Source organism: Westerdykella ornata (genome assembly GCF_010094085.1).
Source record: "Westerdykella ornata strain CBS 379.55 unplaced genomic scaffold EI97scaffold_2, whole genome shotgun sequence".
Taxonomy (NCBI): domain Eukaryota; kingdom Fungi; phylum Ascomycota; class Dothideomycetes; order Pleosporales; family Sporormiaceae; genus Westerdykella; species Westerdykella ornata.
The window spans coordinates 90,101-117,158 of NW_022986852.1; the positions used below are offsets into that span (position 1 = coordinate 90,101).

General features: G+C 52.5%; 12 protein-coding genes across 12 annotated transcripts; 7 read left to right on the forward strand and 5 right to left on the reverse strand.

The window, feature by feature from the left end:
- Positions 1-221: 221 nt before the first annotated feature.
- EI97DRAFT_360365 (uncharacterized protein) lies at positions 222-1,262 on the forward strand (the record flags this gene model as incomplete). Its single annotated transcript, XM_033794945.1, has 1 exon — positions 222-1,262. A coding segment is annotated over one exon (1,041 nt), but the record flags the coding sequence as incomplete, so codon positions are not given.
- Positions 1,263-2,665: 1,403 nt separating this feature from the next.
- On the forward strand, positions 2,666-3,975 carry EI97DRAFT_463944 (cytochrome c oxidase subunit VI). Its single transcript, XM_033801393.1, has 4 exons — positions 2,666-2,954; positions 3,107-3,152; positions 3,263-3,380; positions 3,446-3,975. Exons 1-4 carry the CDS (start codon positions 2,800-2,802, stop codon positions 3,562-3,564), a joined length of 438 nt encoding a protein of 145 aa, XP_033657408.1. The 5' UTR covers positions 2,666-2,799; the 3' UTR covers positions 3,565-3,975.
- Positions 3,976-4,038: 63 nt separating this feature from the next.
- EI97DRAFT_498202 (uncharacterized protein) lies at positions 4,039-7,337 on the reverse strand (the record flags this gene model as incomplete). Its single annotated transcript, XM_033802543.1, has 3 exons — positions 4,039-6,327; positions 6,375-7,155; positions 7,247-7,337. 3 exons carry the CDS (start codon positions 7,335-7,337, stop codon positions 4,245-4,247), a joined length of 2,955 nt encoding a protein of 984 aa, XP_033657409.1. The 3' UTR covers positions 4,039-4,244.
- A 253-nt stretch (positions 7,338-7,590) lies between these two features.
- On the forward strand, positions 7,591-8,637 carry EI97DRAFT_104487 (nucleoside diphosphate kinase-like protein). The gene is made up of 4 exons (XM_033792916.1): positions 7,591-7,887; positions 7,945-8,092; positions 8,179-8,309; positions 8,376-8,637. The coding sequence occupies exons 1-4, from the start codon at positions 7,810-7,812 to the stop codon at positions 8,508-8,510; spliced, it is 492 nt and encodes a 163-aa protein (XP_033657410.1). The 5' UTR covers positions 7,591-7,809; the 3' UTR covers positions 8,511-8,637.
- Positions 8,583-13,339, reverse strand: EI97DRAFT_463947 (uncharacterized protein). The gene is made up of 2 exons (XM_033801394.1): positions 12,918-13,339; positions 8,583-12,867 (listed from the first exon to the last, which is right to left on the reverse strand). Exons 1-2 carry the CDS (start codon positions 13,260-13,262, stop codon positions 8,815-8,817), a joined length of 4,398 nt encoding a protein of 1,465 aa, XP_033657411.1. The 5' UTR covers positions 13,263-13,339; the 3' UTR covers positions 8,583-8,814.
- Positions 13,340-15,015: 1,676 nt separating this feature from the next.
- On the forward strand, positions 15,016-15,960 carry EI97DRAFT_438977 (uncharacterized protein; the record flags this gene model as incomplete). The annotated part of the gene is made up of 2 exons (XM_033799533.1): positions 15,016-15,068; positions 15,120-15,960. The coding sequence occupies 2 exons, from the start codon at positions 15,016-15,018 to the stop codon at positions 15,958-15,960; spliced, it is 894 nt and encodes a 297-aa protein (XP_033657412.1).
- Positions 15,961-16,706: 746 nt separating this feature from the next.
- EI97DRAFT_477361 (kinase-like protein) lies at positions 16,707-17,996 on the forward strand (the record flags this gene model as incomplete). The annotated part of the gene is made up of 2 exons (XM_033801956.1): positions 16,707-17,859; positions 17,941-17,996. Exons 1-2 carry the CDS (start codon positions 17,022-17,024, stop codon positions 17,994-17,996), a joined length of 894 nt encoding a protein of 297 aa, XP_033657413.1. The 5' UTR covers positions 16,707-17,021.
- A 275-nt stretch (positions 17,997-18,271) lies between these two features.
- On the reverse strand, positions 18,272-19,960 carry EI97DRAFT_491478 (FAD/NAD(P)-binding domain-containing protein; the record flags this gene model as incomplete). Its single annotated transcript, XM_033802270.1, has 3 exons — positions 18,272-18,910; positions 18,970-19,778; positions 19,826-19,960. The coding sequence occupies 3 exons, from the start codon at positions 19,958-19,960 to the stop codon at positions 18,568-18,570; spliced, it is 1,287 nt and encodes a 428-aa protein (XP_033657414.1). The 3' UTR covers positions 18,272-18,567.
- A 913-nt stretch (positions 19,961-20,873) lies between these two features.
- On the reverse strand, positions 20,874-22,370 carry EI97DRAFT_447560 (FAD/NAD(P)-binding domain-containing protein; the record flags this gene model as incomplete). Its single annotated transcript, XM_033800099.1, has 2 exons — positions 20,874-21,602; positions 21,660-22,370. The coding sequence occupies 2 exons, from the start codon at positions 22,368-22,370 to the stop codon at positions 20,874-20,876; spliced, it is 1,440 nt and encodes a 479-aa protein (XP_033657415.1).
- Positions 22,371-22,688: 318 nt separating this feature from the next.
- On the forward strand, positions 22,689-23,683 carry EI97DRAFT_368749 (periplasmic binding protein-like II; the record flags this gene model as incomplete). The annotated part of the gene is made up of 2 exons (XM_033795151.1): positions 22,689-22,734; positions 22,797-23,683. The coding sequence occupies 2 exons, from the start codon at positions 22,689-22,691 to the stop codon at positions 23,681-23,683; spliced, it is 933 nt and encodes a 310-aa protein (XP_033657416.1).
- Positions 23,684-24,163: 480 nt separating this feature from the next.
- Positions 24,164-25,757, reverse strand: EI97DRAFT_354352 (signal recognition particle protein; the record flags this gene model as incomplete). The annotated part of the gene is made up of 2 exons (XM_033794884.1): positions 24,164-25,630; positions 25,680-25,757. Coding segments are annotated over 2 exons (1,545 nt in total), but the record flags the coding sequence as incomplete, so codon positions are not given.
- A 190-nt stretch (positions 25,758-25,947) lies between these two features.
- Positions 25,948-26,939, forward strand: EI97DRAFT_429656 (Rrp15p-domain-containing protein). Its single transcript, XM_033797490.1, has one exon. The coding sequence runs from the start codon at positions 25,973-25,975 to the stop codon at positions 26,873-26,875; it is 903 nt and encodes a 300-aa protein (XP_033657418.1). The 5' UTR covers positions 25,948-25,972; the 3' UTR covers positions 26,876-26,939.
- Positions 26,940-27,058: the final 119 nt, after the last annotated feature.

The window sequence follows — 27,058 nt, forward strand, 5'->3', positions numbered from 1 at the left end:
CGCTGAACCATACCCGTAGACCGATGACTCGAGCGATGGCTACAGTATCGGCAACAGCTACCCCTCCGTCACCTAACAGCGCTCTCACCTCGCATTTGACCCCAACACAAATGGCATCCGTTTTTCATCCGCAAAGTCAAACGGAGCATCGTCTTCTATATAGCCAACAGGACAATGATAAGGGAAGCCAAACGACGTCCTCATCGGGAGCTGATTTCAGTGATTCCGAGGAAGACGATGCATGGCTGCAGGAAAAGCCTCCACATCCGTACGTGGAGGGACGTACATTTACAGCTCTCAGGCATACTCCACCGGCGCCTTTTGGTAGAGAGTATGACACACCTCTGCCACCAGTCCAGCAGAATCAGGAACAACTGACTCAGACCGAATACTGCCTGTTACACCGGCCTTTGCCAGGGACTACGCATTATGAGGATACCCTTGAACTCGAGATCTGTTTAGAACTCCGTACGGGCAGCGACTGCGGAGCTCAAGTGGTGGTCGTTAATAGCAACATGGTGGCAAAAATCTTTGATCCCCTATACTACAGAGACTTAAGAAATGAAGGGTATCTAGAGGATGTTGTCTCGCTCGCCGACGGAGACTATAGTCGCGAAACTGCCGCATACGCCGAAGTCCAAGAATCACCGCAAGCGCGTCAGCATACTCCAAAGTACTATGGGTCCTGGACAATAACAGTTGAGACTCCTCTAGGACCAATTGGCGGTCAACATACCCAGACGCGTTTCCGAGAAGTCAGACTCATTTTAATCGAATATCTAAAAGGGAAAAAGATGGCTAATATTAAACCACGGGTGCTGACGAGCAAGCTTCGAAGACATATGCTCGTCAGGGTGCTAGAAGCTGCAATGCTTCTTGACAACGCTGGTGTTAGTCACAATGACATACACCCCCGGAACATCCTTGTCATTGGCAACGACTGGGCGAAGTTGGATTTCTTTATCAAGTTCATTGATTTCAACATCGCCAGTGTCCAGCGGCTGGATATGTACCGCAACTACTCCTACCGGACGACATGCAAGATGCGCGCCAGGTTTCCCAACAAGATGTTCTCGCCCATCACGTACTTTTGGGGAGGGTTGGGAGGCTTTATTGCGGCAGGGTGGCTCAATCACGATGGAGACGAGGCGAACGAGTGGTTATGGAAACGGTTTCACAAGGACAAGAGGTATTTTCCCTTGGTACGCGATGAGAAGCAGCTCACACATACCCCGAAAATCGTTGGCTGGGACGAATTGTCTGCGTACGAATGCGATGAGCGGGGAAAAGCTGAATGTGCTGCGAATGGACTTGCTAAGGACGGGTTTGTATACGGGGAGTAATAACAAGAGCATCAGGGAATGGATATACTGTCATGACTCTACATATTTATCGGTATGCGCAAACAGGAATAGAGCACGAAACGTTGCGGGCGGATCGGGTGCGTCTCATTTAGAGTCATTGGTACATGAAGGTGTCTAGCAGCACCTTCTGAAAGATGAAGAAACTGTTATCACCCGTAATAGACAGGCGATCAGCCCTCTGTTATCCTCGTCTTCTCTTCATACTCAGTCGTCCACGTCATGATCGATCACATCAAACCATCAGGTTGTTCTTTCTCTACTCCTCATACGTAGAGTATCTGTTTCCTTTGAGTGCTCCACAGCTTGATCCTCTTCGCTGCTTTCTGCGATTTTGCCGTCGTCTCCCGATCCCCGTGGCACATCTTCCACCCCAGGGTTCCCCTCATGATGTCCAAAGTCAACCAGCAGATGAAACAAGACGACTGCGACAAGGAATCCGAGAAGAACAGCTATGATAGTGGGAGCAGCCGGGTGTCTCATTTTGTTCTCTCACTGTGCCTGGACATTACGTACGGGAGATATGAGTTGCGTGGTGTTTTCCAGGATAGTTGGGTCAAGACGGTTGCAGCGCTTTGGTTTTCGAGAGAATGCTCGCTTCAGAAGACGGTGACGGGTTGCATTTCGCCTGATTCGAGTTCAGATGTTGTTTCTGGTCTCCTTCTCTCCTCTCCCGCTCTTGTGGTTGTCGAGAGACGCAGATTAAACTGCAGCGGATGACGGCATTCACATCCAGTTGACGTACATCATGGAATAGTAATCCGTTGGTACGATCGGGAACGCCTTGAAGAGCATGAGATGAAAGCTCCACATTGGAGCCGGTGGGAGGTCGGAGGAATGAATTAATCCGTTACCAGCGCGGTTAGTCTGGGTTAAGCGAAAACGTGGCACATGCATACAGTACTCGTACATGCAACTCCTGTGTGAACACCATGTTAACAGAATCAATCTTGTTGGGAGATTTTCAAACCTTACCCATTTCCCTATTGTCAGAGCAACCGCAAAATAGGATTGTAACAATACTATTTAAGATGTTATAGAAGTGTTTGCCCAAAACTAAAATAAAGACCAGAAAGGTAAATGGGCATATTTGTAGGCTGCAAGAATGAGATACGAGAATTGTGATTCGACCCTTTTTAGATATGTACAGACATGATCCCAGATATTTCCAATCAGTCACTGCAATACTGCTTCGACGTCAACCTTCAAAGATCTGAATCTGCACAGCCAAAGACCCACCAATCACGTGAGCAACCCCATCTCACGCCAGCAGCAAAACCAAGCAAACCGAGCTCTGGGACCTCGACCCAACGTCGTCACATCTCCATCAACTTTCGCAACACCCGCTCATTCCACCCACCCCTTGCCCCCGTGTCCGCCCGACCACACGCTCCTGCATCCGCCGCCGCAGCTCGCCATCGGTCCATTGACTCGCCCAATGTCCTTCGTGCGCGCCTTCTCCAAGGTCAACCGGGTCGCTCTCCGGACGCCCGCCAGGCCCCTTGTTTGGTCCGCCCAGCGAGCTTTCTCCGCGTCGGCGGTGAGGTGCGACGACCCGCACGCTGAGGAGTCGTTTGAGGAGTTCACTGCCAGGTATGCTGCCTTCGATTGAGGGGGAGGAGGGGTCGTGTTGGAAATGGATTCCGCATTCGTAGTACCCGAGGGGAGCCCTCGGATGGGATAAGCCATTGGGCGCCATGGAACGCTCAGGAAGTCGAGTTGCTGACATTCGTGCGTGAATACAGGTATGAGAAGGAGTTTGAGAAGGTCAATGATGTTTTCGAGCTTCAGGTACGTTATTTCATTGCGCCGCTTTCGGCTTGGTCCGATTTCCCACCATGGGATGATAGCGACAACCGTAGACGTAGATGTAGAGGAACTTAAAAACTAACATTACACAGCGCAACCTGAACAACTGCTTCGCCTACGACCTCGTCCCCTCCCCCTCCGTCATCATCGCCGCCCTGCGCGCCGCTCGACGCGTCAACGACTTCCCCTCCGCTGTGCGGGTTTTCGAGGGTGCGCCAGATTCCACGTCCTTCTGCGGAGAACTTTCGATACTAATGAGGGATTTTTTTTTCCAGGCATCAAGTACAAGGTCGAGAACAAGGGGCAGTACGAGGAGTATCTCCAGGAACTCGAGCCCATCCGCGAAGAACTCGGCATCCCCCTAAAGGAGACCATGTACCCGGAACAGAGCTAAACGGAGCATGAACTACGCATCCTCGACCGTCCCCTCCACTCAAAGCGCGCCCATCAGCATTTAATGAACCGGTCGATAAGAAAAACCTAAACATGTGCGCCGGATGAGCTCTCGCCAGCATTGTACATGTTTTCTCGCCCAATTTCGAATTTCACACTGTAGACGGCGCGTGTTTTTTGGGAGGAGATGGATGGGCTTAGGGAATGCGTCAAGATGCTGTATCACTACTGTGGCACCTTCTTTCTTTGCTCTTTTTTTTCCTGTTACAGTGGGCGTGCGTTCGGATAGAGGGACGGTGGTTGTCCAGTGCGTGCTGGGGAATGCGGAAAAGGGGGCGAGCTAGATGAGTGGGTATGTGATCATACTACCTGCTTCTATTGCTGTATATAGAGAAGATTTTGGTTTCCGTTCAATGCGTACGAGCCTTGCTTCGTTGTGACTGCTCCGTTTGAGAGCGCCGCTCTCCTGAATACACTCACATTCTACCAGCGAAGAAATGGCACAGCCAAAGATGCGGATTGTAACGAGAAACAGCGCTAAATTGCCACATGCACGATGCCAAACTATGGTACTCCTCTTCAAACGCCAAATCGACGACTCTAGGCCGCTGCTGACTGCATGACACAAATCGAATCCCTTTTTCGATGCCACTTGCTTCCGCTCAACAAACAAACAACCAATCAATCAAAATCAATCCTCCACCCCCGCCCAACGCCCACCTTCGGATCCCTCACAACCGCCCAATCCGCCCTCCCCTTGCCCCCCTCAAACCACTCCATCTCCACCGTCTTCTTCCTCGCACTCTCCTTCTTCCCCTCCTCCATGACAACAACCTCCTTCTTATTCCTCCAGCTCTTCGGCGCACCGACGATAATCACCTTCTCGACACGCACCTTGGCCATGGTCTTGAGGTAATTCTCCCCCTTGACAGTTACGCGGTCGACCAGGTTCGAGGAACTAAGACTATTGCGCTTGCCATCAAAGGAGAAGCGGCGGTGGATGTAGGCGCCCTGTTCGTATTCGAACGTCTCGCCGTCGTCGAGGTAGAGGGTTCCTTGGGCGTTGCCGTCCTTGTCCAGGACGACGACCAGGGTGAAGGGGTCGTACTTCATGAGGCCGGAGCTGCGACGGGGACGGTCGCGGCGAGGGATGATGTGGCCGCCCTGCATGAGGAGTGGGATCTTTTCCAGAGGAGCAGGGATATTGTGGTGGCCATGGCCTTGGTAGACGGTATAGTCAAAGTAATCATAATAAGGCTGATCGTCCGCAAGGTAGACGTCCACGCTGCTTTGACCCTCTTTGGTGACTGGTTTAGCCAGGAGCCCGTAAGAACCGATATACAGTTGATCATCGACAGCGAAACCCTTTTCGTCGTCTGGGTGGACATAGAAGTTGGGTCGGACAATGGGTGCACCGGTCGTGGCAGCTTCATGGAAAGCAGTGTACCAAGCTGGGAGGAGCTGGTATCGGAGTCTCAGTGCCTGAGTAATGATCTCGGTATATGGCGCGCCGGCAAGGTAAGGTTCGCGGCGGCGAGTATCGATATGTGCATGGCCACGGAAGAAGGGATAGTAAATGCCAGCCTGGTACCAGCGAGTGAGAAGCTCCTTGCTCGGGTTGCCGAAGAAGCCACCAACATCAGCGCCTGCGAACGGGAAACCCGAGATACCCTGATTGAGAATCATGGGGATGGAAGCCTCAAGATGGGACCACTCGGCAAGGTTGTCGCCAGTCCACATAGCACCGATGCGCTGGCTGCCAGCGTAGAACGCACGAGTGAGGGCGAATGGGCGGCGGATCGTGCCCTTCTTGCGCTCAAGAAGTGCTTGATAGGTGGCATTGTGGAACGTCAATCCGTAGAGGTTATGTACATCACGATGCTCCCAGTTGCCAAAGTGGAGATTGTCCTTGGGCATAGTCGTCTCCGGGCCGTTGAAAACAGACGGCTCGTTCATATCGTTCCAAATGAACGTGTTGGGGGCAGTTCCTTTGAAGCTGTCATACTTGAACAGACCCTTCCACCAGTTGATGGCAGCGGGATTGAAGCAGTCGATCCACATGGAGGAACCGGGCCAGCACCAACCCTCGTACAGGTTGCCCTCCTTGTTCTTCACCGCCAGATCCTTCTTCTTCAGCTCGTCAATGACCGGATAGTTGTCCGTGTTCTTGATATGAGGATCAATGATGGCAACCAATTTTCTCTCGGACTTATCCAACTGCTTGTGCATCTTTGTGGGGTTGACAAATGTCAGCGGATCCCATGTGAAGTACTTCTTCTCCTGCGTGTATTCAATATCGAGCCAGATGACATCGTACGGGATCTTGAACTTGTCGAAGCGGCGATCGACATCCTTGACGTCCTCGTCGGTGACATAGTTCCAGCGGCATTGGTGATAGGCAATGGCGAAGGACTGAGGCATCGCAGTGAAGCCGGTAAGTTCGCCATATTGTCGGGTGAGATCCTGAGGCGTAGGGCCTAGGAACACAAAAACATCCAGCAGTCCGCTCTCAGAGATCCAGTGAGTCTGAGTATCAGTGTGACGCAGAACGCCAAGGCTGAGGGGGTTGGGAATCGACTTGGGCTTCACGACGTCGATCCAGGTCTCGGCAGCGTTCAACCAGAAAACACCGACGGTGGAGCCCTTGCGGTGAGCCTGCATGAAAGGAATGGCACCGTACAATGTCATGGGGCTGTCAAGTTCGTACTCGAAAACGTCGGCATTGTACAGCCTGTACGGTTCCTTGTAGTTTCCATCGCCGCCCCTAGGATTGTCAGCATGTCCAGAGTCCTCCCGTTAAAAGAGTATTACCTGGTCGTCTTCAATGAGAGCCGAGTGGCGTGTTCCGGAATGCCAAATACATGTTCGTAGCCAGGGAACGTGATATCCAATGCAACAGCTTCAGGCCCTCTGGGTTTGCTGTCAGTGTTTCCACCGAAGGACTCCTCCCACCAGGTACTCTCGTCCTCGCCTTGGGCCTCTTCCTTTTTCTCCTCTTCCTTCGCTTCCTCTCCTTCCTTTTTCTCCTCCTGCGGCTTTTCCACCTTTTGTCTCCAGTGCTCGATGTTCAGCAAGCCCCTCTGATTGAACTTGACATGTGTCTCGCCATCTCTCTGGAAGTCGATTTCAAAGGGCGCATGCCGAATGATGGCCTGGTGTTTGCCTCCTTTGCCGTAGAAGACCTTGGTGAAACCCTCCTCGACCTTGTCACTTAGCGCGGCTCCCTTGGAGGTCTCCAATCCACCGACAAGCGCCCAGGCGCCAGCTTCATTGTACCTCTCCTTCCGTGCTTTGCTGTCGTGTCTGAGCACGATATCGCCCTTCTGCCTCTTCTCCTCGTCCAGAGTTACACGAGCCACACCCGACTCGAGGAAGGTCACCTTGAGCGGTAGCCGGACCTTCTCTTGGCCATCCTTGACGGTTTTGAGAACCACGGCCGAGAGAATGCCATCGCTGAAGGAAAGAGACGTAGGATCGAGTGCGTAAGGGGACGTCCACGAAGTAGTTGCTGCAGCCTTGTCGGCGAACTGACGATTGCGTTTACAAAATCCGGATTGGTCGCATTTCTTGAAATTCTCGTGCTTCACGCCCACTAGGTCCCAGCATTAGTACATGATATGAATGTCTAGAAGGGCGTTGAGGAAGCGAATCCGGGTCCAAACTACGCTAAGAGCAGAGCTTACATGCGGGAACAAACAGACAACACAGAGTTGCCAACAGAACTACAACCACGGTCGTCCACCGGGGGGCGGACCACGCCTTGCTCGGTGTCATCATGTCCACCACAGCTGTCTACCTAACTCTTGAATTGGTGCGGAAGACAGCTGGAGTTTACAATCAACCCTCCGTCAACACCAAAACGGCCAGATAACCCACGTCCGTCACAGCTTCCCCCGGCCCGACCGTTCTTCCGAGCACCTTGACCCCCCTCTGCACAACTTGTGCAGCCAATTGTGCGCAGAGGACTTGTGCAAGCGGTGTGCCCCCACTACTGCCAGCGATGCTACCCCACCATAACACGATTATTTTGGATGGTCCCCCTGTTCTGTTCCATGTCCACGTCCGATTCTTCTTCTTCTTCCTCCCATCCACACATTGACATTCTCTCCCGCCTCGGCCCCAAAGACAGAGCTCGTATTAGACACAACATCCAAACCCACGTCCTTCAAGACACCATGACCACCGAGCAGACGTACGTCACAATACCCCTCCCCATCTGGCTTCCTCTCGACGACGAATAGCCAGAATGAGGGACATCGGAACGACAATTGAAGAACTGACATTGTATACCAGCTTCATTGCCATCAAGCCCGATGGCGTCCAGGTACCTACTCCCCCACCCGCTACAACTCTCAATGAAACATCAGCTCACCCCTCCCAGCGCGGCCTCATCGGCCCCATAATCTCCCGCTTCGAGAACCGTGGCTTCAAGCTCGCCGCCATCAAGCTCGTCACCCCTACCAAGGAGCATCTCGAGCAGCACTACGCCGACCTGGCCGGCAAGCCCTTCTTCCCGGGCCTCATTGCCTGTACGACCACCACCCACCCCTTATAAACCCCCTCCGCCCTCCACGATCGAACAATTACAGAAACTGACAATGATTCGACACTACAGATATGGGATCCGGCCCCGTCTGCGCCATGGTCTGGGAGGGCCGCGATGCCGTCAAGACGGGCCGTGCCATCCTCGGTGCCACCAACCCCAAGGACTCCCTTCCCGGCACCATCCGTGGTGACTACGCTATCGTACGCCATTTTCCCTTCAGCCAAATGGGCGTTCCTGGCTCTGGGATTTCTAACATATAACTCTAGGATGTCGGCCGCAACGTCTGCCACGGCTCCGACAGCGTCGAGAACGCAAAGAAGGAGATTGCTCTGTGGTTCAAGGAGGGCGAGATCCAGAGCTGGAAGCAGGCCCAGTTCGACTGGATCTACGAGAAGGCATAAATCTTTCTGGCTTCCAATGTCCAGGCTGATTTGATGCGTCTCGAACAAAAGTCTATGAGCGTGATGTCAAATAAGCAATGAAATGAGCATGATCGAAATATGACCATTGATGGCTTTTGAATGTTTCGTCGTGTCTCATAAACGCAAGACAGGAGGCTCTGCTCTTCTTCCACTGATCATGTCCAGGATAGGGTATACAAACGCCCTGTATATCCGTCCAAACCCTTATTCAACATTACTTCATACATCCAGAATCCACATTGCGTGTCCCCCAGAAGTCCATATGCCCAATTCGATCAATCCGCTAATTGCGGTCCGCATCATTAATCGCAACACGTTCCCTCCCCTCTTCAGTCTTCGTATTCTCAACAACCCGCTTCTCTTTGCCCTCCTTACCCTCCCCAACGCTCCCTCTAACATCCCCAACCCACCACCCCCTTAACCTCTCCACCTCCCTCCACTCTCCCTCGCCCATCTCCACCGCCGGTCCCCTAACCTCCTCCCTCGCCCGCACCTCCCCAAAAGCCTGCGTCTTCTTGACCCCCCAAACCGGTTTGCCCCACCGCCACACACACCACGCGCTCTCCTCGCCGCTCACAAGCATGCACTTGCGATTCAAGCTCTTGACCTGGAAGGACCGCAGGAGGATAATGTCGCCTTCTTGAGCTATAGGCAGTGCGGAGCTGAAAGGCCGGAAGATCTGGACACTCGTGGAATCGGGGAAAATGCTGAGGTCGGTGATGTGCAGGGTGGTCCCGTAGTGTTTGGGGGGTTTGTGAGCGCGCTTGGCCGGAGTGGTCGCTGAGGTGACGAGCGCGAGGATGTCCGGGTCGGACGAGGTGTGGAATTGCGAGGAGCGGTTGAGAAAGTACGTGAGGTCTCGGAGCGGGGTGTAGTAGGAGATTGGGGTCGACAGGCCGATGGAAGGTGGTCCAAGAGAGCCAACAAGCAGGGTTTCCGTTTCGTATTCGGAGTCGGACAAGTCTTCTGAGTGGATGCTCGGAGTGCTAACCTGCGACACTAGGGCGGGCTGGCTTTCAAACGTTTGTGATTCTTCGTGAGTCGTGATCTTATGTTTCGTAATGACCGGTACATCCCCAAACGACACGGCAGATGTCTTTTGCGTGAGCTGAGGGCTCAGTGGCAGTGTATGCTCCAACTGTCCTAGAACGCCCTGTGACTGAGACAGAGCACCTTGAGTCCCGTCTGGTGTGATGGGCATTGTGCTACTCAGAAGCGATTTCTGTAGAACAGACTCTGAAACCTTGTTCCCCTCGAGTCGAGGAGAGGCTGATGAGCTCGGCGGCAAGGTGGAAATGTGCACACCTTCACCCGCCTTAGGCGTAGTATCGTCGAGGTCCCGCTGCCCAGAAGGAGGTCCCAAAGGCGATGTTGGTTGAACGGGGTCGCTGTAGTTGAAATACGCTGGCACCCCGTAACCCCCATTATCGTCCGACATGGGCATCGTGGTGAGTGAGTTCTCCGAGTGCAGACTCCCCTCTTCGGAATCCTTAACCGACCGTACGTTACGGAATCTGCCCTGAAGAGTGCCAAGCTCCTGCGAAGGCTCGAAGATGGAATCCGGGAATTCAGAATACTCGTAATGGAATGACTCAAGCTGAGACGCACCCTCATTCGCAGGGGAAGAATAACGGAAGGACTCGCTTGTATAGCCAGTCTTTTTCCGTGGGCTCTTTCTTTCCTCTGGACGGGGCTTAGCCGGGGATAGCATTTTCGACTGTGACCGCGTTTGGTACGGAGAGGTTGATTTCGTTTCTCGCGCAGGCGAAGCGGTCGATCGCGAGTCTCGCTTCAGGTTACTGGAGACATTAGACGTCCGTGATCTTCTAGAGCGGGAGTCGGATTGAATGGAGGGTACATCTCCTTTCACAGAAGACGTGGACTGTTTTGTTCTCGATCGAGTGTTTCGCGCCGGACCAGAGGCAGCAACCGACTTGTACTGCAATTCACCCATCTTATGTCCTTCTGGCACAGCAATCAGCAATTGCTCCGAGGCACTAGAAACGGACTGCGCATCTTCATACAATGAGGCAGAATCAGGGAAATGGACCGCGGTTTCTTCTTCGACGGATTCCATTTTGATGTCTGGGTGTAATGGATACGACTCTTGCGTAGGTGTCTGGGAGGTTTGCGTATTTTGATCCTGAGGAATTCGCATGTCCACGGTCGATGGTGGCTCAGCTTCGGAAGATGGCCCGTCAGCTTCTTCCCCTACCCCTGGAGTCAAGGTCTCAAAAGCCTGCTGCATATCCGTGTGGGAGACTTCGCGCATAGTGGTTGAATCGCTCGCAAAACGTTCAACTTGAAGCGAGTGTCTACTTATGGGCTCACTGGGCTTGATCATGGCGCTACCTCTGTCGATTCGTACATCTTCTTCGTCGCTGGTTTCGCTTTCGGATGGGGAACCGAGGTCCACAATTTCTGTTGTTGGCCGTGAGGGTGAAAATCGGCCTACGACGCCCGTTACCGTTTCGCGCTGCTCATCTGGCCTGGAATGCCTCTCTGGTTCGCCAGGTGTATCCAACCGAGCCATAGACTGCTCGCCTGCATCTGCAATTCGGTGGTCCTTGCCCGATTCGTCCTGCGACGCATCGTCAGTAACCCCTGGGCCGGTATCTGACGAAATCATGATCACGTCTGTTCGGGAATCTGCGCCTCGCTGATGCGGCTCATCCTGCTCCCCAACCATGGACATCTCTTTGGTATGAGCCTCTGGAAATTCGGATTCCTTCCCCGATACGTCCCGTAGAGGTGATTGGGCCCCTTGAACGGACTGTGGCCAATGTTCTTCCAGATCTTCCGCAAAATCATCCACGAACTCCTCTCTAAACTCCTCCCGCAGCTCATGTTCGAGCTCTTCATTCTCATTCTCTGTAAGATCTTCCTGCAGCTCCTCGCGCAATTCCTCGATAACATCTTCTGCGATTTGTTCTGCAACCTCCTCCGCCAATTCTTCCCGGTGTTCAGGCTTATCACCGACTTCAGGGCTCTTCGGCGAGGCCGTGATCTCATGCTCTTCTGGTTCGGGGAAAGGAGATGGTTCCTTCTGGTGTGAAAAGGCGGCACCATCTACTCCGAACGGAAACCTCACATCGGTGAAGTCAGACTCGTGGGTTTTGTTGGAGTTTGTATTCACAGAGCTCCAGAAGCTCGATTCCACTATTGATTCTCCTTCACGCGGTGCTTCTTGAGCATTCTTAATCCCCAGGTCAGCTGACGCAGGTTCTTGATTTGGCAAATGACTAGCGGATGAGGTGTCGAAGTATGAGGGCAGGCTATGCCCCTCCCGATCACCGGGAAACGGGGAGGGCATCGGCAGTGTAGATGAATCTTGAGGCATGATGACAGGGCTTCGAGGTTGCTGCCCAACAGGCGTTAGCAACTGTGTCTCGGAGGGTGTTTGGAAACTCGTGTGCAGGGGTGCGAGCTTCGGAGGAGGCATGACATGGTCTGGAGCGCCTCCATCTGCGGTGGACTCGTCTTGAGGTTTAGGTAGATCTTCCGGTTCTTCAATAAGAGGAACATCTTCATGTCGTATTTTTTGATTGACCAAGGGACGGCTCATGGTTGAACGATGGTCAGTCGAGAGGGAAATGTCTCCCTTCGGATTAACACTTCCAATTGCGCCAATATCTACATGTGTAGGATGTCCATGTTCATGATCAGACTCGTCTTTTTCGGTATCGGACTCCGTGTCACCGCCGTAAGCATATCGATCGGGTGGAATCTCGTCTGGTCCAGCATACAAATCATAGTAATCAGCATTCCGAGAATCCACTTTAGCAGATTCTTCACGGGCCTCTTTCGATGGGAAAGCATCAATGAAGTGATCTTCCCGAACACCAGGTACGGGCTCGCTTCCGTGATCTGTCGCACTAGAACTTCCTAGATCGATCTCTGGCAACGTGTTCGACTCAACATGCTCAGGACTCCTAATGGATGTCGGTGTCTCTAAGACCTGTGGTGACCGCGACGGGGATTCCTCTCTCGACAGATCATCTTCGGCATTGTACTCCTCCTTCTCAGGCGATGGGGTCCTGGGTACATACTGCCAGACGCTCCAGTCTCTGTAAGACTTTCTTCGTCTCTTTTTCTCGGGACCATCTTCGAGGTCACGGCGCAGCGGGTCGAATCCAGCTTCGAATGACAAGCCGCCTGAAAGTCTTGCACGTTTGACGAATGCGGGTGAACTCCATCGCTGATTCATATCCGGTAGTGCGATAGTCGCGCGCAACGGTGTCATCATAGGCTCAGGACGGACAGGTGTGCCAGGCGTCGGTGTTGGAGCAGCATCGAGAATGTCAAGTTTTGCGATGGAGGAGCCCTTCCGCCGAATCTACATGACCGTCAGCTCAGGGATCATTGGACGGTGTGGATATTGCTAACTTCCGCTACAATTGTCCGAGAATAGGAAAGTTCCCATTCTATGCTTCTCCCAGGAGTTACGATGCCGACATCCTCCTCCATGAATCGCGCCCCTCTCAAGCCCAAGGAGACTTCATCACCAATGCCGACTCCTGTCTCCGCAATAGCCTTTGCACTCGGCCCCGTGAACCGGACTCGAACCTGTCCTTTCCGGTGTCGTAGACGAAAATCAGGTTCCGCCAGCAGTATGGCGCATTGACGGGTGGAAGAAGAGAACGGCCATATCAGAGTCACGATAGCCTGGATCTGCTTTGTCTCGAGATCCGAAAGCTCTGGCGTGACTTCGGCAATGGGTAGATGGTCCATCCCTCCGAGGATCTCATGGGTTTGGAGTCGATAGTCATGAATTCGCCATGTTCGCGTTGGTAGACAATCCACGGTCGAGGTCGCGATGAAGTGAGCTCCGCGGCACTTGCCGTCATGGTTCCGCAGATCTTCTTGGCGCGTATTTTCATTTCGGGATTAGCGTCAAATTCGCGCCAAGCCATTTCACTTCACCTCCCACTCATATACTTCTGCGAACCTCGACCTGATTATATCACAGGTAGTCCGCCTTCTAACTCTAGACTTACGCTGGTTATAGTCGTGGGTGAGTCAAATGAAAGCATTTCTATCATCATCTCATTAAAATACGTCTACCTATGCATCAATCTGCCAATCATATCTCGCGTTCTCCCGTCCACCAACTGGGGCGTACACTATGTGGCGAGAATCCGCGCCATTGTACTGCAATTCGTCCGAATCGATTTTCTTTCATGCTGCTTCCAAGAGGCAGCCGGGGCACAGTGGCGGTTAATGTCTGTAGAGTTTCAGACGAAACTCCAGGCCGGAACGCTTATACTTTTAAAGTGATGATACATATTGATAACAGTGCTGGAATTCTCGTTAAGTTGCAAACCATCGGCCTATGCCTCGGTGAGACACAAAAATTCCTATGCCGCGCCTTATAAGGATAGCACTCTTGGCCCGAAACTAGGTATTACGAAGCGATAGACCCACTCGGATGGTCGAAGCTCAACCTCAATCGGGGACTACACAGTACGCTTAGGAGTCGTCCAGATATTTTCGCCATTAGTCTTTGTTACGAATCTGGCTGGTGGAGAGGTCGCCGCGGATCGAAGTGAGAACGCAACCATACCGTCTACCGGAACCGCTTGTGGCTGCCGTTCCAACTCGCGTTTGAAAACGCTCACGGCGCACACTCACAGGCTTCGTCCTAGAGATAGGGACTGGGTGAATCGAAATCGCCCATTCCAGCGGACGAGTACGAACCGGTAAACCTCCGACGGCCGTTGCAATTGCTACCAAACATCATTAATGTAGGACCAACTGTAACCGCTCTTCCGCAGCCGTCGACATCGGAATGCGATTAGACGACAACAACATTCATATTTCGCGGGGAAGGGATCTCAAGAAGGCCGATTTTGACTGAGCCGTTAGCCCTCACAGTGTCACCCTTCTGCTCTGCGTCAACACTAAAGAGCGTTACGGTGAACTTGGAAGATTAATGGTGGGTTGAAATCAGTCGGGGAAAGCTAACTTATGATGCATAATTTGCCAAGCTTCACGGCTGTCGAATCTCGAAGTCCGTGCCTCGCTGGAGGAGGCGAACACAAAGAAACGAAGAGATAGTATTGCATGAGGGACTTTCAGACCCTCCTATTATGTTCACTGCCTCTGGAACCCATTGTTGTCAATGACAAGGCCGACTTGTTCTCCGGCCGAGCGGGCAGGATAAAGAGACGACGCACTGAATGACTGGAGAATCATAGGGTATGTGAAAACTTGAGCATCAACATACGTATCGGACGTCAGTGAAAAGGCCACACGGAAGAACTCGGAATGGTTGCGGTGGGCCGACGTTCATTCACTTTCACCGACGCACGAGCCAGTTCATACTATGTGCGAGCAAATTGTGCACTACCCATTTGTTCCGCCGTCATATTTAACTCATGGTTGTATTTCTCTCTACAACCACCCTCGCCCTCTGGGTACCAACCAATATCACGGACCATACCCAACTCCGCTCAACATCCGAGGTCCATCTTCGTCACCTAACATGGACTCGGGTCCAGATCCCTCGGAGCAGGAGCTCCTATCGAAGTTGCACGAGTACGTCGAGTTGCCAGAAATTGGGTTCCCTCAGATGCTAATTCATCCCAGGTCCATACGGCAGTATCGCCGCTTACTGTTCCTGCAGTTGGAACTTTCCCGCAATGGAACCGTACCCGGCCCTAAACATCCGTTCCACAAGTCCGAAGAACCTCTCAAGGATGCCAATCGTGAAGTCGAAGGATGTTTCAACCTCTACGCCCAGGCCTCATGCAAACGGCTATGCAACATGCTCCAGAAGCGGCTGCCCCGTGAGCTGCGTGATATGATCTACCGTCATATCTCGACACGAGACAACATTGTCATTCGCAATGGAAAGCCGCCTCAGGAACGAGCCCACTACTGGGATGCTAGCTTTGTTGGAGTCGCAACACAGAGGGAACTCGTCGCCAACTACTACAGTACCTCTCCGGTCACAATCCTGCCCCTGCTTCCTGGTTCAGCTCCACGCTACGATGGAATCCATGAGCCGCTTGCCAACGATCCCAGGGTTCCGGGCCTGCAACCGTTAACCTTTATCTCCGAGGTGACTTATGTTTTCACTCCAGGTACTCTCCAACGGGCGTCCAAGGTCAACACGGCGCCGCTCAAAAGCTTGCTGTCGCTCAAAACCGGAGCCAAGATAACTTTGGTTCTTACGGCTTGGGTGCCTACTCCTCACAGCTGGCTCCTCCATGGTGGAATGGATACCTTCAGAGACATCGTCCTTAGCTACCACGCGCTTGCTGCGAAGTTCAAGAAGTCCGGTTACAAGGTCACTGTCTCACTTGCAAAGTGGCCTCTCAACGGAACGCAGGCGACCGTGCTGTTCCAACCTGATGAGGACTTCTCTTGGGAGAGCTGGAAGCAGAAGGCTGAGATGGTGACTCTTGATCATCTTCAAGGCCGTTAGAAGTGTACTGATAGCGGCTACAGTGTAAAGAGCAGTGTTGGGATGGGTCGTTACCGTGTGTGGTTAACTGATGCTGGACTGGAAGGAACGAGCGGTATGGCTAATCAGTCTCCATTGTGGCGGTACTGAGAGTCGGCTCACCGAGTCCAGGATACTCGGATCAAGTTCAAGTATGAGTCCGTGGTGTATCTATACATGCGTTTGTATTCGTTTTTCTGGTAAGGAATTTGGAGGGATCATTACCTGCAAGAACGTCTTTGGCGTTAGAGAAAGAAGCGGAACTATCGATAAGTGGTATTGCAATGTCAATCATCATCTGCACATTTGGCCAGCATGTATTACTTCCCTGGATTCACAAGGATTCTTCTCCATCGGGTCCATATAGCGCTACACTGCCCGCACATCTTCGCTGGCGGTAGAATAAAATGAATCTCGGCGTGCTAAGCTCATTTTCAATGCTTCAAGAAGCTAAGTGCATTTTCTCCTGCATACCCTTATGATTTTGTCGTGGCGAGAAGAAACTCGCTATCCTCGAAGCAAGGAAGAGGCCCATCAATTTGCAGCGATTATGAAAACAGTCCCATACATGTTCCATAAATACAGCTTGGTAATTCTTTACTACATACTGTTATAGACTTTTTGTCCGCAGCCAGCACACTCATACTCCGTATATAGTTGTCATCGTCATATGGCATTACCCATGTACCCTCGAAGCGAAGATGGCCCTAACACTCTGCATTGATACTGGAAACAACCTTAGGTATGTCCTACGAAATCAGGTCAGTAATTCTCAAGCGTCTGTAACGAGACTTTATCTACACTCCACACAGCCTACATTCTGTTGTGGCATCATCGGGTGGGCCTTGCCTGCATTCCGGTTGGCTCCTGCTCTGGCGGCTTGACCAACGCCGGAGGAAGCTGCCAGCATTGCAAAAGGGCCGCATATGTCAACCTCGCACTGATCCACTGTTGCGCCATGACCTGGGCCTTCCCTAGTTCTTCGTCCTTCTATCTGCCATCCTCCACTTCCATGTTCCCTCCTGCCCTTAACCCCACCAAATATGTCAGCAGAAATACCTTGTGCAGCATGCGGCTGGACCTCTGAGCTTCAGAATGCTTGCCGCTACGACAGTCACGTTAAGCTTTTCTACGGACTGGCCGACCGCGGTGTGTGGTCGCTCGGCTCAAAGTTCATCCTGAAAGAACGATCCAACCAACCACATAACTTTGAAGCCAAAAACCTACGATTCCTAAAAGAACATACTACGATTCCAGTCCCTGCCGTTGTCGAGGATTGGGATGAACCGAACGGCCAAAACTTCTCGATCATGAGACGCATTCCTGGCGACCCCCTTAGCGCGGTTTGGGCAACAATGTCAGCAGTTGAAAGAGAGAATATTGCAAAGCAAACAGCGGGGTATCTGTTCCAGCTTGGACAACTCCAATCCTCTCGCCTGCAGAGCGTCGATGGACAACCCCTTTATTCGGCATTCCTGTTTCCAGACGGCTACGGTATTCCTCATGGTCCCCTCCGGTCGGGTGACGAACTTTGGGCGGAAATGGAGATTGCATTGAAAAATGTACCCGAGAAAGCTCGTCAACAGCTACGAAAACGCTTGCCTCCTGCGGCTCCATATACTTTCACTCACGGGAACTTGGCCAACGTGAACATCATGGTCATGAACGGAAACGTTACAGGTATTCTCGACTGGGAGGCCAGTGGATATTTCCCTGTTTGGTGGCAGTACACTTGTGCGAGAATTGGCTTGGACCAAGAGGATTATGAGTGGAAAACATTATTAACGAAGTACATGCCTTCATATGAATCGGGTCGCGAGTTCTGGTTGGACTTCTACGCCCTTAGCAAGTACCCTTACCTGAACGAGCGGGGGGGAAGCGGTTCTTCACGAACTCCTTCGAGAGGAGGCGGGATAACAGAGAACCCAGCGGTCGTTCGAATTTTGATGTATTGGTATGCAGCGCTGGGGAAAAACTCGGTATTTTTAGATTCAGGCGGGCATGGGTTCAAGTTTTAATGACAAGCAAATTTGTTGCGCTCGTGTCCTGCTCGGACTTGACTTAAAAAACCTACGAGCTTCTAGTCGTGATGATATCGATCAATCCACTACGCTCACACGGAGTCTCTGCTGATATTTCCCAGTGTTGAGATTGTACTGTTTATAGTTTGCGGATCAATGCCTATGCTTAGGCCGCTGTACCGACCAGGAGATGGTAAAGAGGCAGCGGGACACCGGCTACGGGCTCAGCTACCTGAACCAGAAAAATGTGGATGCCAGCCCAAGTGAAGATAGCTGGAGACAGAGCAATTAGGGACAAAGTCATTCTAAGCCACGTGGGAGCAGCGATATTAGCGGAGAACGTAAGGCAGACACGTCTTCATCCGAGCGTGTAGAAACGAGCCTCTAACTGGACCACAACCGCATGTATCTCATCAATGAGCGTGCGTCCCGCGCCGTTCCGGGAATCCCTCTTGCAATCAACTTCCTTTCTTCTTCTGGAAAGGGAATGCCCATTGACCATTTCAAGACCCTACACTTCTTCTTTCCGGAACTCCACATCGGACAAACCAGAACTGACGGTGCCAATTTACCCTCCCCTTTCATAGCGCTTCCAAGCCAAGTCAACATCGGCAATAAGATCGTACTCGTACAGGATCTTTCGGACAGACGGATCAGAATAAGGATTAGCATAGCCAGCAGATGGCGTCATTTCCTTCAATTGCCGATCCCGCTCCTGTTGCAGAGCGCCGTCCTCGAGTTCCCCAATCTCCCCAATGATCTCCGACACGCGAGCGATACTTGCTACTCGCTCCTTGCGGACCAATTCGAAGATCCGCAGTGCATCGCCTACCTGGTGAATACTTTGGATCCTTGCAAAGAGCTCTCCCAGAAGCGCTGCATCCTCAAAGGCTTGAGCGGCACTTTGAGCACTGTTCGATATCGTCAACATGTCAGATACACAAGGAAGTGGTGTCGGGGCAGGACCTACAGGTATGTTGCCATGGTATGGCTCGCATCGCCAATAAGAACAAACTTTCCGCCCTCGTGTGTCCATTTCTCCGCTATACGGGCTTGTTGGAGAGGCCAGAACCTAACTGTATCCGCAAGTTTAATTACATGTGAGAGAACAGGATCCCAATCACGAAACGTCTCCTCCAACTCTGTGATCGCATCGAATCCAGGACCACGCTGCGCTGAAGTCGGTTCAGGCATGTTCTTGATAAGAACCATGTTGCAGACGCCGTCGTGCGTGAGATCGTAGCACACAACATGGGCAGCGGGACCCATCCAGTATGTTATTTTCGCAGGCGACACGAGATGCACAGTGTCTTCATGCATTTTGAGAACGTGTGACGGTAGTGTCAGGCGGTAGACCATCTTTCTGGGACGACGCTGGGAAATACTCGTGCCGTCCAAGGCTGCAAGACAGGAGCTCCGGCTTCCGTCTGCACCAATCACGACATCAGCGGTAAATTTACGGCCGTCGTTTGTGAATACGGCGGGCGAATCGAAGTCAATACGCGTTACGGCGCAGTTGGTGTGGAGATTTACACCCAGTTCTTCTGCCTTCTGCAAAAGAACCCCGAGAAGTCGCCCACGATGGACAACAAGATGCGGCGCGCCATAGTCAGTTTCCGTATCCGGAGCTAGAGCCGTTCGGCAGAGGAGTTCGCCATTCCGGTAAGACAAGAAATCGATCTCTTGGGGAATCGTGGATAGCTGGCGTACGGATTCTAAGATACCGAGATGTTTCAATATCTTGCAGCAGTTTGGTGGAAGCTGGATGCCAGCACCAATCTGATATAGTCAGCCATCTGGAGGCAAGATGGGTGGAAGTCGTCGACTTGACTGAAGGACTCCTGCGCTTCCAGAATCGAAACGAGATGATTCTGCTGGGCAAGTGCTATGGCGGTTGCCAATCCCGCTAATCCACCGCCCACGATAATGAAACGGAGTACCAAACCTCCTTCTGGTTGCATTCCCTCGACCTCGGGTCCTGACCTCATCTTTATTGGTGTTGGAGATTCCGAGAGGTTGTCCTGCGTGTTGGGGGATCTCGATATGCAATGTTAGTGAGATGGAATAAGGGTGGGCAAGAGGGCAAGAGGGCAAGATGGAGTTCAGTTGTAAGAAGCCTTTGGCCTCAACGTGGCTCTATGCAAGTAACGCCGAATACCATGTTTTGGTTAAATTGATTCTTGGCAATCTCGGAATACTAGACCTTGTACACATTCTCAGCCCGGAGATAGGGGGACAGTGACGAAGTCCGCCCTACTCTTAAGAACGGCGAGAATGTAGTCTCCGGCCAATACGTCAGGCCGCGCGTTGTCGTGAGTATGCCGGGCTGCGAGCCATACCGTTATATATAAGCCGCTTGTAACCCTGTACTAGGACCGGATGGCGCAGATTCATTGACCATATCCATGGATCTGTTTAATGGATGCGCCTTTCGCGTCCAGGAGTTGAGAGCAGTTCCATAGCATGTGATGGCTCCGATCCACCGCATCAATGCAGCTAACACACCTAATAACATTGTATTCGGCCAATATATGCTGGACTGCTGTCTATAAAACCGTCTATGCTCAGCAAGATGTGGAAAAATGACGCCAAAGCTGGGGTGCAGTATATGGCCGTCAAGGTTCGTCAGAAGTGCTATGGATGCTGAAGACAAACGACTTGCTGAAACCTGCAGAATGTATGTGGCGCTTCAAAGACAGAAGTTGGTCAGTGAGATTCTCGGTTGCTGGAGGTATCGGGCTCGAGGTGGGCTCAATGGGCACGAGAGTACCGTATAGCGGATAGTGCATCGAGACTATGTTGGCTGATAGAGCGGGGACGACGGAGTTTTAGCGAATCCTCTTGGAAAGAGAGCAATCCCGCCGCGGTCTGCGTTCAGATAATCCGATTTTCCTCTCCTTGATGTTCCCTCTCCTTCCCCTGAACAAACCCCAGCTCCTCAATACTTCTCACCTTGTGTCTTTCCTCCCCTCTGGCCCCAAACGCCCCTCGAATAGCAGCGAAATTGTCCCTACACCAGAACTCCCACTTGCCCCACCTGGGCGGAATCCTCCCCTTCCCATCGTTCTCCAAGCCTTCTCTTGGTGGCACCATCATCGCCCAGTCCGACATTTTGTTGAGATACTGTCCATCTCTTGGGAAAGGCAGAAGGTGGAAGTTCTTGCCGTTGCCGTTTTCGGCAATGGCGTTTTCTTCCCATTGCTGCATTTCAGCGAGAGGTGGAAGGGGAAGACGACCAGAGTAGGCGCGGGCGAGGACCGCGGATTGGACTTCGGCCATTGGGAAGGGGATGACGCGCTGGTTGAGGACGAGGAAGGATATGGTGGGGCGAGGCGCGTAGAAGAGATGCTGGTAGGTATGGTGAACGTGGGATCCGTCGGTGATGAGGGCAGGCTCCACATGTTTCAGAAAAGGGAGAGAGTAATAATAGCCAGTTGCAAAAAGCACAGCATCGACATCGTGCTCTATCGCACCGTCTTCAAACTCCACGCCTCTGCTCTCCGGTAGGAAGCGAGCAATGGGTCGATGCTCGCGTTTGCGAGGGTCGATAACTTTGCTGGGGTTGAAAAAGGAGACGGACCTGCTCGACCAGAGGAGGGGTTTCTGGCAAACTGCTGCTACTTGGTTGCTAATGTCAATGCCAGATGCAGAGTTGCCTACGACGACAACCTTCTTCCCTGCAAAGTCCTCTGGTTTCCTAAAATACTTGGAATGGCTGATAGCGCCGGGATAATTTGCGTTCCATTCCTTGATTCCCGGTATGTCCGGAACATGGGGTACGACGAAATGGCCGTTTGCGACGATGACGGCGTCATATATTTCTTCGTCCTCGTTCCCTGATCGGAGGTTTCGGCTCTTCACGCGCCAGCGTCCGCCGTACTCTTGATCCGCGGCTCTTACATCCACGACTTGGGTTTCGAACAACACCATATGCTTTACATCTCTCCCATACTCCTCAATGTACTCTAGAACCGTCTCATGCTTGGGAAACAGCTGACTATCCTGCGGCCAATCGAGATCCTGGAATCCCATCAAACCTCGCGGAATATTCGTTTCCAGCCTCTCATACAGCGGCGACAAAAACGAAGCCTCCTTCTTCACGCCATTTTGCTCCTGCTCTTCGCCATCTTGAGAATCTACCTCCCGCCAAGTCGGTTCCTGATTTCTGCCAGCCGGATCCGTCTGGGGAACAGTAAAGAGATCTTCATCCCGTTGATCCGGGGTATAATTCCAAATACCGCCTATACGACCCCTCTGCTCAAAGATAACAATCTTATCGAACGCCTTTTCTGCACGAAAGTATTTTGCAGCGACAAGTCCAGAGGGGCCGGCGCCTACGATAGCGACTGTGCGGGCTCTGAGCAGGACCATCTTCAGCGAAAGAAAATGCAAAAGGTATCACAGAATAAAAAGAATGACTACTGAAGAGAAAACGCTGGACGGAACGCTGCATGGGTGAGTGGTGGTCTGCGGAGCCGATGTCGTCCGATGTTGATGTTGGGGTAAATAAACGCGCTTAGCGCGCGGCTAGGTCAACCACACTTCGTCATACCCCACCCATTGGAGGGCTGTACAGAAGTACTGATAGCTACTCCCATCCCAACCATTATGCTCCGCACGCTCGTGCCACGGCCGTCCGCATTGGGCGCGCCAGCATTCCGCGTATTTCAGTCGCAACACATACGCTCCATGTCTTCCAAGATAGAAAAGCCGCTGCGGATAGGCTTCGTGCCTGGTCTGCCTCTCCACCTTCTCACTGCAGCTGGTTCACTGGACCCAAAGCTAACGTAGCTGTAGAGCACTTCTCGGCCCCGCTCGTCTTCGCCAAAAAACACTTCAACCTCGACTGCTCCCTCATCCCCTTCCCCTCCGGCACCGGACACATGGTCACCTCTCTCCAAGCAGGGGAGCTCGACATGGCCGTAGGTCTGACCGAAGGCTGGATCTCCGCAATCTGCAAGGCGGAGGTCGCGCGGAAGAACCCCGGGTTCAAGCTTGTGGGAACGTATGTGCGGAGTCCGCTGCGGTGGGCGATATCGACTGGAGCGGGCAGGGACGACATCAAGGGTATTGCGGATTTGAAGGGTGGGGTCGTGGGGGTGTCGAGGATGGGAAGCGGGAGCTATGTCATGAGTTATATGCTTGCCATGCAGCAAGGCTGGGTAAAGCCTATGGCGGGGGAACATTCGCCATTTCAGGTGGAAGAGTTGAATACATTTGGGAGGTTGAGGGAAGGGGTGAATGACAAGACGGCGGATTTCTTCATGTGGGAGTACTTCACGACGAAGCGGTATTACGATAATGGCGAGTTGAAGCACATCGGGGATGTGTATACGCCGTGGCCGAGCTGGATGATTGTTGCTTCGAGCCAGTTAGCACAACCGGTGGGCAGTACGGGGCATGAGACCGTGCTGGATACATTGCAGAAGGTCGACGAAGGCATCAAGTACTTCCAAAAGAATCAGGAAGAAGCAGTGGAGTACATCAGCACAAAGATGGACTACTCGGAAGCGGATGCACGCGAGTGGCTGAAGACGGTTGAGTTCCAGCAACACGTCAATAGCCTCAATGCCGAGGAAGTCCGGGATGTGATCAAATTCTTGGTTTCGGCGGGCGCGATTCCGGAGAAGTCACTGGATGGCGACCTTTTCCACAACAGGGCGAAATTCGGAAATCATTCATGAATACTCGTGGGAGTTGGAGGAGACTGTGCGGTCGCGGCGCGCTAAGAGTGAGCATGGCATGGCCCAGCGTTCGAGGTGCTGGAGGAATGGACTTCCATTGCACATGTAGATGCCTACATATTTGCCAGGAAGCACGAGGTGTTCGAGGACTGCGATTACGGATTGAGATGGCGAGACGTCCTGCCCACATCATCTGGGCGTCGATGTTGGTGTTGGTATGCGGCTGGAGCCAGCGTACTGTACATTATATCTGCTTTTGCAATACCTAGCAACCGGAAACTTTGATGCTTCCTCCATTCCAATGGGCCCGTTTGCACTCTAAGCCCCTTTTGGTATGGACATTGGATATATCAACCCAAAACGCCCTTGCGATGCAAACCCGAGATATCCATCTCCCGATGATACAGACACTCCCAATCTCTGACGAAAGAATTCTTAGTAGTCCTACCTCCGCCTACCGCCTCCCTGGCCTGGCATACCTCCGCCCATCATCTTCATCATACTCGCCATATCCATTCCGCCCATACCTCCAAGAGCAGAGAGGTCTGGCATCCCACCGCCACCCCTGCCACCACCCAGCATCTTCATCATCGCACCAAGATCCGGCATGCCTCCTCCAAGCGCATTTGCGCCGCCCATACTCTGCATCCGTTTCTGCATCGCCGCAAGCTGCTGCTGTTTATTTCCTCCGCCCATCGCCCCCTGTGCCTTCTGCATGTTCGCCATGCCACCCTTCATCTTCTTCGCCATACCAGCCATCATCCTGTGTTGCGTGAGCAGCTCCTCCACTTCGCGAACCGATGTGCCCGAGCCACGAGCCACACGTGTCATGCGCGTAGGTTGGTCAACGAACATCTTGCCATCGGACTCGAGTTCCTTCTCGGTCATGCTGTCGCAGATGTAGATCATACGTTTCAGTTTCTGGCTGCCCTCTTCGTCGTCCATGCCGCTCATCATGTTGCTGAGTCCTGGGATCATACCGGCCATTTTCGATAAGGGGCCCATCTTCATGATGTTGGAGAGCTGATCCCGGAGATCTTTGATGGTGAAAACGCCTTGGGCGATGTGCTTCATTGTTTCCTTGTGGTCGACCTTGAGCGACTGGACATGCTCAACCAGGCCTTGGAAGTCTCCCATGCCAAGGAGTTTAGAGACGAAGGGTTGTGGGCTGAAGCGCTCGAGATCGAGCATGTGCTCGCCGGTTCCGATGAAGACGATGGGAGTGTGGGTTGCGGCAACGGCGGAAATGGCACCGCCGCCTGCAGCAGCGCCGTCCGTCTTAGTAATTATGATTGCTCCGAAATCTGCGGCTTCTTTGAAGGCGCGCGATTGCGCTTCTGCTGCCTGGCCAATCGTTGCGTCTAGAACCATGATCGTTTGATCTGGTTTGACGGCATTTTGAATTTGCACCATCTCGTCGAAGAGATCCTTCTCTTGCCTGTGTCTTCCGGAGGTATCCACTATGATGATTTCAAACCTCTCCTTTTTGAACTTCTCTACACCTTCACTCGCCACGATGACCGGGTCGGTTTGTATGTGACTACCATAGTAGGGGATCTTCGCCTTTGTCGCATTCTGCTTGAGCTGGTCGAATGCTCCAGCACGGAACGTATCCGCGCAAACCAAGCAAGCCTTGAATCCGCGAGCAGCATACCAGCGAGCGAGCTTTGTACATGATGTCGTTTTACCAGAACCTTGTAGACCCACAAACATGATGACATTAGACTTGTTCTTCCGCGGTTTGAATGGCTCGGCGTGCGGGTCAACGAGCTTCACCAATTCATCGAAGACGGCCTTCTGGATCACTTTCTTCTTGTTCACATTCGGGGCGAGGTGCTTGAAGTCGACGGCTCGTTTTATCGAATTCCGCAGGTTCATAACAAGTTTGACATTGACATCAGCTTCGACGAGGGCATTCGAGATTTCCTTGAGCATGGCGTCGAAAGCCTATGAACGTTAGTCGACTCCTGCCTTCTAGATGACGGGTTGTACGTACCTTCTCGTCCAAGTTTTGCGACCGCGTCACATCCGACAGGGCGCTGGTGATGCGCCGCCCAAGATCCTGGAGAACCATGGTGGCGGCGATGTGTGAAGAAAAAAGAGTAGTAAGGAGTTCCGAGATGTTGTCGGGGTCGATCTATGATGCTCGTGCTGGAATCGTTGTGGCACTCTTGTGGGGAAGGCGCTAGCGCGGGGCCGAAATCTTGGCGTCGGCGAATTGCAATGCCGACCCAGAACTTTTTCTGGTAAGGATAATTGTAGCACCGACACAGCGAACTCTTATGCACAATGCCTTCAACGACCCTGAAACGAAGACGGACCGAGGATCGTATGCGCGGGAAGGCGCCCAAGCTAAGAAAGAAGGTCAAAAAACAGCGTTTCTATCACAGCTCAAGTGAAGACGAGGGAGGCGCCAGAGATGCTCCCGTAGAACAAGAGAGTAGTGACGAGGAGGTGCAAGAGGAGCAACCAAAACGTGAAAAACCGTTACCCAAGTTCAAGGCGACTGTTCCAACCACGAAGAAAGTACCGAAAGAAGCTTCCCCCAATGAGGATGATGTTGCGTCAAGCGCAGACGAACAGGACGACGAAGAGGACGACAATATCGAAGTCGATGAGTACGAGGATGGCGATAGTGATGCGTCAGATGCCTCAGACGGCTCAGAAATTTCAGAGACATCCACCAACAATGCGCGCAGAGTGAAGAAGCGAAACGACCCTGACGCATTTGCGACGTCCATATCCAAGATCCTGGGCACAAAGTTGACCTCACAAAAACGCTCGGAGCCAATCCTTTCACGATCCAAATCAGCACAAGAAGCGAATAAGGCGCTGACGGATCACAAATTGACACTCAAGGCGCATCGGCAGGTGCTCGCTGAGAAGAAGGCGGCGCAAGAGAAGGGTCGCGAGAAGGATGTGTTGGGATTGCAGAAGACGGATGTGAGCACTGCAGACATTGTCGCGGAGGAGAAGCGGTTGCGCCGGACAGCGCAAAAGGGTGTTATCAAGCTGTTTAACGCGGTGCGGGCTGCTCAGATCAAGGCCGAACAGGCAGAGAAGGAAGCAAAAGCAGCCGGGGTCGTCGGCCTGGCAAAGAGGGAAGAGAAGGTCAGTGAGATGAGCAAGCAGGGCTTTCTGGATATGATCACAGGGGGAGCAAAGAAAAAGGAGGGTAGCGTGGGGGCATGATATTACAGCTGAGCTGGGCTCGCTTCCTGAAAATCTAATGATACCACGATTCCTCCGTCCGGGTTGACTACGTTCTATGCGCACTGAAAATACGTGATTGCCAGCCCCTGCTGATCTTATAATAATGTACAACACTTTCGTCCCATGATGCGGTCCATGATGCTCTCAAACGCCATCCGTCGC